At 34.8% G+C, this 12,362-nt stretch overlaps 2 protein-coding genes and 1 long non-coding RNA gene across 4 annotated transcripts; 2 read left to right on the top strand and 1 right to left on the bottom strand.

Moving 5' to 3' along the window:
* On the bottom strand, positions 1 to 4,246 carry LOC131633771 (uncharacterized). Of its 2 annotated transcripts, XR_009293393.1 has the most exons (7): positions 3,669 to 4,245; positions 2,981 to 3,263; positions 2,589 to 2,825; positions 2,271 to 2,505; positions 1,758 to 2,016; positions 1,463 to 1,611; positions 2 to 712 (listed from the first exon to the last, which is right to left on the bottom strand). It is a non-coding gene; the product is annotated as an uncharacterized LOC131633771 (long non-coding RNA). The 2 variants fall into 2 exon arrangements; XR_009293392.1 differs by having other exon boundaries at positions 1 to 712; positions 2,589 to 3,263; positions 3,669 to 4,246.
* Positions 4,247 to 6,427: 2,181 nt separating this feature from the next.
* On the top strand, positions 6,428 to 7,813 carry LOC131633768 (transcription factor KUA1-like). Its single transcript, XM_058904458.1, has 4 exons — positions 6,428 to 6,436; positions 6,630 to 6,865; positions 7,025 to 7,109; positions 7,481 to 7,813. The coding sequence occupies exons 1-4, from the start codon at positions 6,428 to 6,430 to the stop codon at positions 7,811 to 7,813; spliced, it is 663 nt and encodes a 220-aa protein (XP_058760441.1).
* Positions 7,814 to 9,654: 1,841 nt separating this feature from the next.
* On the top strand, positions 9,655 to 10,551 carry LOC131633767 (uncharacterized). Its single transcript, XM_058904457.1, has one exon. It carries the CDS (start codon positions 9,655 to 9,657, stop codon positions 10,549 to 10,551), a length of 897 nt encoding a protein of 298 aa, XP_058760440.1.
* Positions 10,552 to 12,362: the final 1,811 nt, after the last annotated feature.

The raw sequence follows: 12,362 nt of genomic DNA, 5'->3' as shown, positions 1-12,362 counted from the left end.
TTGTATATATGGAAATAATTATAGACACCAATTTTTTATCGCTTTTAAAAATAATAAACTTTTTTATTGAATAATTTAATTTTTATTATATTTTGGGAACAAATGCGCGTGCATACCAGTACCCGTGCGAATGCACGGGTATCCCGCTAGTTTTTCATAATGATCATTCAAATATAAAGCTCATACACAGCACAATTAGAGGAAAAATTATGAAATTCATGAATATCTTCACATTACAATGCATACGAAAAGACCTAGTTATATGATTTCTCAAATAATAGCTTTCGATTCAAACTAATTGCTTTTCATAGATACAACTATGAATATAAACTGCACGGATTAAAGAGATGATTTTCTAAGAATCATAAGAAAATACTATTAAAATAGGATTTTAAATGCAAAGTCAATATATCCAGTTACAACAAATATACTTCAAATTAATGTCTCTAAATTATTGAAAACCATATAACTGACTTAAGTATATATAATAAAGTATTCATATTAAGACACATATACTTGTTTCTATATGATGAAGAAGTAGAGAGAACAAAAACAAAAATATTTTGAAGAATATCCATGGTAGAAGTGAAGAAGTAGAGAGAAGTTAATAGCGCATAATATGAAGTAGTGAGGGAAATCAAATGGAATTTTATCAACAGAAAGTCCTGCATCATTCAACACCTTGATCACTATTTTCAGATGCAACTCATCCCTGTAACACCAAAACAACAATGTTAATCACCCTTAATACAAGGAGTTGGAATCATAAGAAGCTAAACTGATGTCGTTAACTATAAATGGCTAGACTTGTGTTAGGAATGTATTTCAAGTTTAGATTGTAACAAACTATAGCATAGTGAAAAAATTTCATAACCCTCGCAAGTTACACACTTGAAATAGAAGATGTAATGCAACACAAAGTCAGTTCCTATGCAGTAGTAGCAATATAAATTGCATTGGTATAGTGTTATATGCTCCATTTGATGAGCTGATAGTACAACTCATTATTTTATTCAGCAAGTTTTTAAGAATTTATTAGTTGAACCAACATCATTACTTGTGAGAAATGATGTTATATTTTCAATAAGTTAATCATTGGCTATAAGCTTATTGAAAAACATAATCAAATTTCCCACATATAAAAATTCTCACAAGTAATAATCATTGGCTATCTTTTCTTTAGCATTTTCAATATCAAAATGACAACAATTATTCTATTCAATGTGACAGTTTTGTCAATGTTGTAATAGACTGAACTTACTTTAATGATAAACTAACTGGACATGAAAAGATCCTATTCAACCATATATATGATAAGTGGACTGTATTCTCACACAACCATGCATTTTACGACTCACAAAATGTTTTTACTCATGATTCAAAAAATAGATAACTTTAAGGTACCAAAACTCACGATCATTGAGTCTGTCAAGAGTGTCAAAACCAAGCCAAAACACAGTACCTTAGGTAGAACGATGAACACACCATTTGACTCGTTATCGTCGGATCAGCCAGTCCACCGAATCCTTCCGTCAACCATAGCCACATGTGCCATTACATGCGTTTATTTTGCCGTCGCTATTAACAGAGCATGAAGGCCACCCTCCAGACCTTGAAGAAAATGAAATTGGTCAGCCACTGTTAATAATCTATCTGTGTCAAAAATAAGTAGAGAGAAGCAACAGGGTTGCTCAAGAATCATGCAATGCAATAATAAAAATAAATGACTGCACATTGATGATTTGAGATAGGAGTACCATTTATGCAGAAAGTATACTATCAGATTTGACACCAGCAAGCAAGAAAGAGAGTAGGTCAATCCAATTTCTTATAAAAGGGTGTTTGAGTTCCAAAGAATCAAGTATTTGTGAGAAAGGCGGAGAAGCTGCGTGGATCGAAGAGCAGCCTGAGGAACCATTTGTAAAAACGTGTTGAAAAGAGAAGGAGCATGTTCATAAACCTTTTCTATCTCTCAATTGCTTTGGTTGCTCCAAATTGAAATAAAGATTGCAGATTCTACACAAAAGTAATGATCAAAGAAAACAAATCAATCACATGTTTATTTAAATTAATTTCCTTTGCTAAACATTGTTAAGGTTAAAGAATATATCCATGTGTATAAATATATATATATATATATCTGCATGCACAAAATGAATAATAGAATCCCCAGCTAGTAAAGAATTTGCAGATATAACCTCCACATAATAAAGGAGAAAATGTGTTATATATATCTCTGCATGCACATAATGAATAACTGAGTCCTGTACCAATTGTTTCAGCTTGAACTTTCCAAAACTGGTGATCCAAGGAAGAAAGCTGACTTGCTTTCAAAAATCTCGCAAGGAAGAAAGCTTGGACACATCCTCTCGAATCTGCTTTGCATGAGAAGCAAGAGGCTGCATCCCTAGAGTTTTTGATCCAGTAATATCAGTGTCACTTTCAACCATGAACTCATTTCAAAATCCAATGCAGTTGTTGCAATAGAATCAAATGGATCGAGATCTACAGTACAACAATAAGATTATGTAAGTTTCTGGTAAAATTCTAAGAGAACATTACAACCCAGTGATGCTAAATTATATTACCACAATGCAAGTGCAGTGTGTCCTGCATTATAAATTATAATCATAAAAAAAAAACTGCCAATGTTGTGCCCCTTTAGCCAGCTTCTCCTCATTCGACGAAAGACTCCAATGAGGTATCTCCATATCCGCATCAATTGGAATGGTATCATGAGAAGCAACAGGTGGAGCATAATCAGCGTCATGATTCAGATTAGTATTGATCGGCAACACTATTCAGACAAAGTTGTTCTACTTGATCTAAAACACAAAAATCAATATGAGAATCAAATTCTAGAAAATCCCCATGAAATAACAATTACCTACATCATCATAGAAACAATGAAACTATCTACTTGCAGGCATGGCAGTGCTATATACATATAGACTATTTCACAAAGACAACACATGAGTACCAAGTTTAAAATCCCTGAATCTCTGGAACATGAACTTGTAAAGTTTCACCGTCGTCCTTAACAGCAACGACATGGCTTCCTTCTTGGAAAAGGCCACCAACCCATAATTGACCGGTTAGTTTAGGACTTTTGATGTCCTCAATGTTATATTGTCTTATATCGCCGTGAAGCCAGTTTACGAAGTACAGAAAGCGGTCATCAAGAGAAATCAAAAAATCAGTTATAAGCCCGGGCATTTCAGGAAGAAACCTTGCACTTTCAATGGTTCCACTTGTATCACAATCTGCAAGTAAAAAAGCTTAGTCTGTAAGTATTATTGATAATTTTCATGATCCATTTTGTGTTTTAAAAGAGAGTAGATATTAAGATCTTTTCAATATACTTCATGGCCCCATGATTCATCTTCTTTCTTAAAAAATTGTATCATGTTACTTGACAATGCACTCCCAACAAAACCTGCATCTTTAGCGGGGTCATGAAGGAACCTAATCCGCATTCAAAATCAGAACCAAACAAAAAACAAACGGCTCAAACGATTGAACGGTAGATAGTGGATGTACAGGATTGAGCTAGTGTAGCTATCCAAAACGGTTCAAATTATAAAACATTGTTGGAGATACAAAGACAAAAGAAAAGAAAAAAATGCATTTGAAATATCTCAACAGAGTATTTTAAACAAAATATCTACCTCCAAAGGTAAAAGTCCTTTTTCACTAAGGTCCAGTGTTTGTTTCAGTTCTCCCCCGGGCCAGTTGTATACATGAAGATGCATCCCATAGAGTCCATCATTCAACGACTTTGAAATGTGAACATTCTCAGAGAATGAAGAAGTGATACAACAGTCATGCTAAAGATAAGCACAAAATAAAAATCTAAAGTTAAGCACTTCTGCACATATAAAATACCAGTTAATATATTCATAAAATATGTGTAGAAGTTTTGGAGCTTTATGACAGATCCACCATCGCAAAACCACACACCACCGTAAAATCGCTGAAAATGCCAGATCCGCCGTTGTATCACCTATTTCGATTAGTAACCTCGTTTATCATTCTTGAAATGTTTGAATCCTTAGGAGAAGAAGAAATACAGAGTGAAGTAATGAAGAGAGAAAAATAGGATTTCAAAATCAAAGATAGCAGAAGACATAAAAAAGAAGAGGAAAAGATGGAAGAAAGAAAAGATAAAAAAGAAGAAGAGGAAAAGATGGAAGAGAGAAGAAAGAAGAAAGAAGAAGAAGAGGAAGAAAGAGATGACGTTGGGAAGAGAGACTGAGTGTATTTCTATATTTTGGGGAAAGAAAAAAATTTGAAATTAAAAAAAGTTATTGATTGAATTTGGAATAAACCTGTAAAAGACATTATTTGCCCCAAAAATATTAATTTAGACTAAGGTAATCAAAGGGTATTATGGTGAATTCCAGAACAGCAAATTTTCTTATATTATAGATTTGTCATCAATTCATCAAACTGGATCTTGAGACTTCAAATTAAGTTTGGTAACTCTCTTGCAGTGTCAATCAAATTAAGATTACATGTGAAAGCCACAAATATATTTGAAAATCTAACAACACTTAAATTGCCATTCCATTAAAATATAGTTTATCCATCTATCTTTTGCTCCATACAAATGAAGAAGGTAACACCACTAACACATCAAAATGGTTTAGAACTAATTTCTAGATATAAATTGGTTTAAAATCAAGTTTTGATTATAAACTGATTTATAACTAATTTGTAATTATAAATCAGTTTTACAACATAAATTGTTTGAAAATGACTTATTTTAAAATTATCTTCTTTTTTTTTCCATGACAAAGAAAACTATATTTTTTATATCTCTCACACATACATTTAAGAGTTTAATGGACATGGTAAAAAAATCTTACACTGTCATCCAATAAAAAAACAACAAACTGCCATGTCATCTTAGTAATTTAAACATAACAGTATGATTTATTGGGATACATGGTCGTGATTGATTGACAGTGTAAAACTTTTTTACACTGTCAGTGCATCACCCATTTTCTCTACATTTAATAAGCGTAACCAAATTTATTTGTTACATTTTTTATTTATTGGTACATTCATTCATAGAATTTATTTCGATTTTAAAAAATATTCCAGTTGTATTATTACAAATTAGTGCAAACATAAAAACTGAATATTAATTTATACTGTTACGGCAGTGTCAAATTTTGCTTGGCAATCGAGTTGGTAATTTAATTAGACATTCCTTGAAAAATAAGGAGCAAAGATATTTAATCTAAGTTTTAATAATAGTCGGGAGGTTTTGTCAAAAAATAAAAATAAAAAAAATAATAGTCGGGAGGTTTTGTCAAAAAAAAAAAAAAATAATAGTCGGGAGGTGTGGTAATACACTTATATATTTATACATTCATATCATATGTCATATACCGACTATATATCTTGTATCATCTTCTTACAACTCAATGCAATTTTATAAAATTAACTGCAATATTAAATATGTATAAAACTCATAAAATGCAATGAAAATGATATATAATCATATAAGTCAGATGATAGTAATATGAGAGAGTGAGAGGGAGAGATGGTGGGAGATTTTAAAAAATATTACTTTATAAAAAAAACCATTTTAAAGTAATTCATAATATCTAACCGGTTTAGAAATTAATTCATATAATTAAATAAAGTTATTTAAAAAAATCGGTTTTAAACTAATTTTAAATTGAATTAGTATTGTTTCAAATAAAAGGTTCAATTCATTAATAATTTAATTGGTTTAGTTTTTTTTATTGGTGTAATGCAATTAGTTTAGTGATATGGTTTAGTTAACCATATTTTTGCACACCAGTCAATCCTTAATTGCGAGACAATACCTCTTTGTAACCACAACTTCAACTGTATATTAATCTAGTAGATTATGTCGATACCCATTTTCCCCGTACATAAAGAGCAAAGGATATTGATTTAGTGTAGAATTTTAAATTTATTTTAAATTTAATTTCCTTTATGGGGATCGTGGGGTAAAATTTATTCTTGCCTTTTTTTTTTGGAAATGCTAATGAGTGTCTTTAGGGCAATGGTTAAGCATTCAAAAATAGTAAATTTACTTCAGTAATTTTCACATTTAATGTCTCAAAAATTAAAATATTAAATTTTCTATAAAATGGTTTCTTTTTTTGGAATGCTTAACCATTGCCCTGAGGGCATTGGTTTGCAAGACATTTTTTTTTAATGTCATTTTCCATAATAATTATGAGAAGCTTTTCTTTAAAACCTAACGAAACTAATAATAACAATATAACAGTATTTCAGTTAGCTCCGTACACTCAACCACCCTCACATTTCGTTCAGTTATTCAACCCAGTCTCTTGATTTCCATAGTTTCTGTTCTTTACTTGAGTTATTCTAAACTCCACGTTTATTCTCAGTTATTAGCATCGGTCGGTTTTTTCCTTTAATTATGATTCTTGTAATTCTTGTTCATTAAAAGTTAAAACCTAACCGATATAGCATATCTCCAGTTTTCAATTACCGTAACTTTAGTGTTCTTTATAGTAAACTCGATATAGCACTAGGTAGGATATAGTATCATGAACTTTTCCAGTTTTCTATAGTCTGTGTTCTTTAAAGTTGGAGTTTAATATGTTACTTTTCTTTATCAGAAGAAAAGAAAATTAGAGCTCAATTTGAACGAGATTCCACAAGACTCGGGCAATGAAAGTCATGCAATCACCAATTTGAACGACATTCCAAAAGACTCTGGCAATGAAAGTCATGAATTCACCAATGGTCAAGTTGCTGTCATCATGTATCCTCCAGAAAGCAACATGGATTTGGCCGCTCAAGAGCCCTCTAGATCTCGAAGGCCTACCATACATTGGAAGTTACAGGAACACGAGTAAGAGATATACTCTTTTCAAGCAAGTAATTTGTTTATAGTATATATTGTATTAGTTTTTTCTTTTTATTAGAGACACTCATATTTAAAGCATTGTCGTATAATAAATATAGTATACATGAAAATGCCTCGTTAATTATCTTGTTGGTATGTTTCCAGATTGTTTTTGGAGGGTGTGAAGCAGTTTGGAAAAGGAAAATGGAAAGAAATCTCGAAGATGGTGGCGACAAAATCGCCTAGCCAGGTAGCCTCGCATGCTCAAAAGCATTTTAACAAACTAAAAACCTCAGAAAAACACAAGGGAAAAAGTAAGCAGAGGCGGGGCTATAGCCCAGCGAGCCCGAGCATGCGCCCGGGCTCAACCCCTCATTTCGTTGTATACTCCCCACTTAAAAGTTGATTTTTTAGACAACACTAGGGGCAAAAATATTATTTTTTAGACAAAATTAAGGGCAAAATTAGTAAAAACAAACTGTAAAATTTTTGAACAAAATTAAGGGCAATATTTTTAAACAAAATTAAGGGTAAAATTAGTAAAAACAGGTTGTAAAATTAGTAAAATCAATGTATTAATTTTTTGCCCGGGCTCCCTAAAATTTCTGGCTCCGCCACAAGCATCCGAGTGAAACTGAGAATGACAAATCCCAGAACATTGGCTGCGCTGTTCCTCAAAGTGTTGAGGCTTTAAGAGAGGTTCATCCTGCTGTTTCCTCTGTCCCACAAAGTGTTGAGCCTTTAAGAGAGATTCATCCTGCTGGCACCTCTGTCCCACAAAGTGTTGAGCCTTTAAGAGAGATTCATCCCGCTGGCACCTCTGTCCCTCAAAGTGTTGAGCCTTTAAGAGAGATTCATCCAATTTGTTTGATAAGGACCATTGATATAACACCTCAGGATATGGAAAAAGTTAAGAAAACGATCTCCCTACTAGAAGAAGCTTTAAAAGCTTAATGCTGTCTATCTCTGTATTTGATGTCTTTTTTAGTCTGGCACTTTTTATTTGTGTACAAGGTTCATTTGACTTGAGGTTTATATAATAAAACCACATTTTCTTTGAATACTTATGTGAATTCAATCAAGTCTCTTGGATAAAGGGAGTAATTCATAGTGCCCTGAATATAAATTGTCGTGCATGGTACATATTTTCTGAATTGTAGTGCATAGAATAGTGTAGTGGACTTGTTTCTTAAAAGATGTTTAAATTCACCTACAAGCTTTAAAATGGCTTTAGCAAACAAATAGCTTTAAAATAGCTTTAAATTCATCTTAAAGCATTAAAATAGCTTTAGCAAGCAAGCTGTTTAAGATAGCTGTTTTTTAGCAAGTAAGCAGTTCCATCGACTAAGATCTACACATTTATACTGCCAATTCTGCCCTGAAACCTGAGTGTCCCAACACCATGAGATCCTTTAAGAGCATTCAAAGATAAGTGGTGTTCTTCTACTTGCACTTCAGAAGCTATCTGAATCAGGGGGTTTATCTTCCCCCTCTATCTCTTGTTCATCATCTGTTTTGCAATAGCATAAGGTGTTTGTTTGGGCATTTATGAGAAAAAGAAAACTTATCATCACAGAAATAACATAGTCCCTTTTCTTTTCTTACTTGCATTTCAGCAGAGGTAATTCTTTTGATATTTGGGTTTTTTTGGTCTTGATGCATAGGTCTGGTGGGGGGTGTTTGTAGGATGGGTGAGGTATTAGGTTTTGTGTAAGATTGAGTGGTGGTTGTTTTGTTAGGATTGAAGGGAGTTCGATTGGGATAGTTTGGGTTAGTGTTTGTGGTTTTTGTGAATTTTGGTGGGTTATACTTTTCTTCATAAACTTTGGCCAATGCTACTGCCTTCAAAATAGAGTTTGGAGAGTGAATCATAACATCTCTTTTAATGTCACTTTGAATACCACTCACAAAACAATCAATCAAAGCATCATTACTAAGTCCATATACTCTATTAGCTAGTGATGTAAACTCTATATAGTATTCATTGACAGAGTTTGTTTGTGCAAGTTTAAATAGTGTAGCTCTTGGACAATCATATACGGATGGGCCAAAATCAAGTTCCATAGCTCTTGTGAACATTTGCCATGACTGGAAAGGTTGATTTCGCTGCATCATTTGAAACCAAGGGTACTACATCTTGGTCTAAGTGCACAGAAGCTATGGTGATTCTATTCATATCAGGTGTGTCATAATAATCAAAAAATTGTTCAACCTTAAAGTTCCAGTCTAACACCTTTTTTCCATCAAACCTAGGGAATTCAAGTTTCACGTTCCTTACCTGAAAGGGTTGTTTGCCTGAGTTCGATGCACCGTGGGGAGGTCCAGGCGAATCACGTCGTAGCAGAAGTGCTTCCAATGTCTCTGTGATTTGTGTCAATTTGCTCTCTGTGGATGCATTGAGTGCTTTGAGCCGTTCAAACCGGTTGTTGTTCGCAGCCTCGAATCTATCCAAGTGGACTTTCAAATGTGATTGGGTCAGTTCGATAGCTTCCGCATTTCGTTTCACTTCTGCTTGTAATTCCTTTATCCTGGTATTGTCTGCCATGGTGATAATTGTTGGATAAATTTAAATGCAATCTTGGAAAGCCAAAAGACAGATTCTCTAGGGCAGACAAACTTTCATAGGAAATAGTTAATCATTAAATGTTATGTCTATTTATGTTTCCCTGGTCTCTATATAAAGACCCTCTCTTTGTAACCTAATTTTTCACTTTTGCAACAAATCCTTTGCAAGTCAATATATATATCAGAAGAGAGTAGTTTGATCTGTTACCTTCAAATTGGTATCAGAGCGCATGGCAAACATGATGAACCAGATGCCATTGCCGCAACTGTCAAAATCAAACTATGAGAACTGGAGCATTCAGATGAAGGCGCTGCTTGGATCGTTAGATGTGTGGGAGGTTGTAGAAGAAGGGTTTGAAGAACCAGAAACCACGACGGGAAATACAACAGCCCAGAACAAGGCGTTGAAAGAGACGCGGTCGAAAGACAAAACGACATTATACATGTTGTTTAGAGCAGTAGACGAATCTGGTTTTGAGAAGATTGCTGGTTCAACTACTTCGAAGCAAGCGTGGGATACACTAGAGACGGCGTTCAGAGGAGCAAATAGAGTCAAGCAAGTTCGTTTGCAAACTCTTCGAGGAGAATTAGAAAGGATGAAGATGAAGGAGACGGAGTCCGTGTCGGACTACATCACGCGTGTGCAAACAGTTGTAAATCAACTGAAACGAAATGGAGAAGCCATGACCGATGCTCGAGTTGTCGAAAAGATTTTAAGATCTTTGACTGAAAAATTCGAAAATATAGTATGTGCAATAGAGGAGTCGAAGGACCTTGCGACAATCACTGTCGAAGAAGTAGCTGGTTCACTTGAGGCACACGAACAACGCAAAATACAAAAGAAGGAGGAGACACTTGATAATGCAGAACAGACAAAGGAATCCACTAGAGATGAAAGGGCACTTTTATCTCAAAACTGGCGTGGTCGAGGACGTGGTCGTGGAGGTCGAAATGGTGGTCGAAGGCAAAGGAACAATTTGTTATTTGCAGAAAGACAACGTACCTGGAAAAATACAAGATGTTTATTATGTACCAGATTTAAAAGCAAATATTCTAAGTCTGGGGCAACTTACAGAGAAGGGATATTCGATATTTATGAAGGATCGAATACTGCATTTGAAGGATAAGTCAGGGCACCAAATTGCTCAAGTTGAGATGGGAAGGAATCGAATGTACAAGCTGAATCTGAGAAGCGTTCGAGGAAAATGTTTGAAAATCGACACTGAAGACCAAGCAACTCTGTGGCATTTACGTTTTGGTCACTTACATCATGCTGGGTTAAAGAGATTAGCGGGAAGAAACATGGTACATGGATTGCCTAACATGGAGTTTGAAAGAAAATTTTGTGAAAATTGTGTTTTTGGCAAGCAGACGAGAACTTCTTTTCAAAAGAAGGCAGAATATCATGCTAAGCACATCCTTGAATTAATTCACACTGATATCTGTGGACCAATCACTCCAGAATCCTTTAGTGGCAAGAAGTATTTCATTTCCTTCATCGATGATTTCTCAAGAAAGACTTGGGTCTACTTCCTGAGAGAAAAATCTGAAGCATTCGAAGCATTCAAAGGGTTCAAGGTAATGGTTGAAAAATCGACTGATCGACACATCAAAGCACTTCGTTCTGACAGAGGAGGAGAATATACTTCGACAGCTTTCATGAAGTATTGCGAGGAGCAGGGTATAAGGAGATTTCTAACTGCAGCATACTCACCTCAACAAAATGGGGTTGCTGAAAGGAAAAATCGAACAGTCCTTGACATGGTTCGTTCAATGCTCAAAAGTAAGAACATGTCGAAGGAATTTTGGGCAGAAGCTGTGCAATGTTCAATCTATGTTCAAAATAGATGTCCGCATTCAAAGTTGGGAGATCGAACACCGCAAGAAGCGTGGAGTGGACAGAAACCGACTGTATCTCATTTTAAAGTATTTGGTAGTGTTGCTTATGCACATGTACCAGATCAACGAAGAACAAAGCTTGAAGACAAGAGTCAGAAATATATATTAATTGGGTATGATGAGAAAACAAAAGGATACAGGTTATTCGACCCCATAAACAAAAAGGTGGTAGTAAGTAGAGATGTTCGAGTGAATGAAGCAAGTAGGTGGGACTGGAACAATTCGACAGAAGACATAGTCGAAACTGAAGAACCCTCAGTCGGTATACCAACAACCCAAAATCAATTACCAAGGTTTGAATACTCTGACAGTGAAGACGAATCCTCACAGCCCAGAATGAGAAGCTTGCAAGAGTTGTATGATAATACAGAAGAAGTACATCTTGTGTGTCTACTGGCAGATTCTGAAAACATTAGTTTCGAAGAAGCATGGAGAGATGAGAAGTGGAAGAATGCCATGGACGAAGAAATTAAAGCTATCGAACACAACAAAACTTGGGAACTAGCAGAGTTACCAAAAGGAAGTCGAACCATTAGTGTGAAGTGGGTGTTTAAGAAAAAGATGAATGCTCAAGGAAAAGTCGAAAGGTACAAGGCGCGACTTGTGGCAAAAGGATACAGGCAGAAGGAAGGAATAGATTATGACGAAGTATTCGCACCAGTTGCAAGAATGGAGACAATTCGACTGCTGATTTCTCAAGCTGCTCAGCTCAAATGGCCAATATTTCAAATGGATGTCAAATCAGCATTTTTGAATGGTGTGCTCGAAGAAGAAGTCTATGTCGAACAACCACCAGGATACATGAAAGACGGAAGCGAAGGAAAAGTGCTAAGACTCAAGAAAGCACTTTATGGATTAAAGCAGGCACCTCGTGCATGGAATACACGTATTGATACTTACTTCAAAAAGAATGGTTTCCAACAATGTCCTTATGAACATGCCCTATATGTAAAGAAGTATAAAGGAGATATACTGCTCGTTGCACTCTATGTCCACGACTTGATTTTCCTGGGCAACAGTGATCAAATGATCGAAGAAT

Source organism: Vicia villosa, unplaced genomic scaffold (assembly GCF_029867415.1).
Source record: "Vicia villosa cultivar HV-30 ecotype Madison, WI unplaced genomic scaffold, Vvil1.0 ctg.001176F_1_1, whole genome shotgun sequence".
Lineage (NCBI taxonomy): Eukaryota > Viridiplantae > Streptophyta > Magnoliopsida > Fabales > Fabaceae > Vicia > Vicia villosa.
The sequence above is the reverse complement of the archived record's forward strand: the minus strand, read 5'-3'. Positions and strand labels throughout refer to the sequence as shown.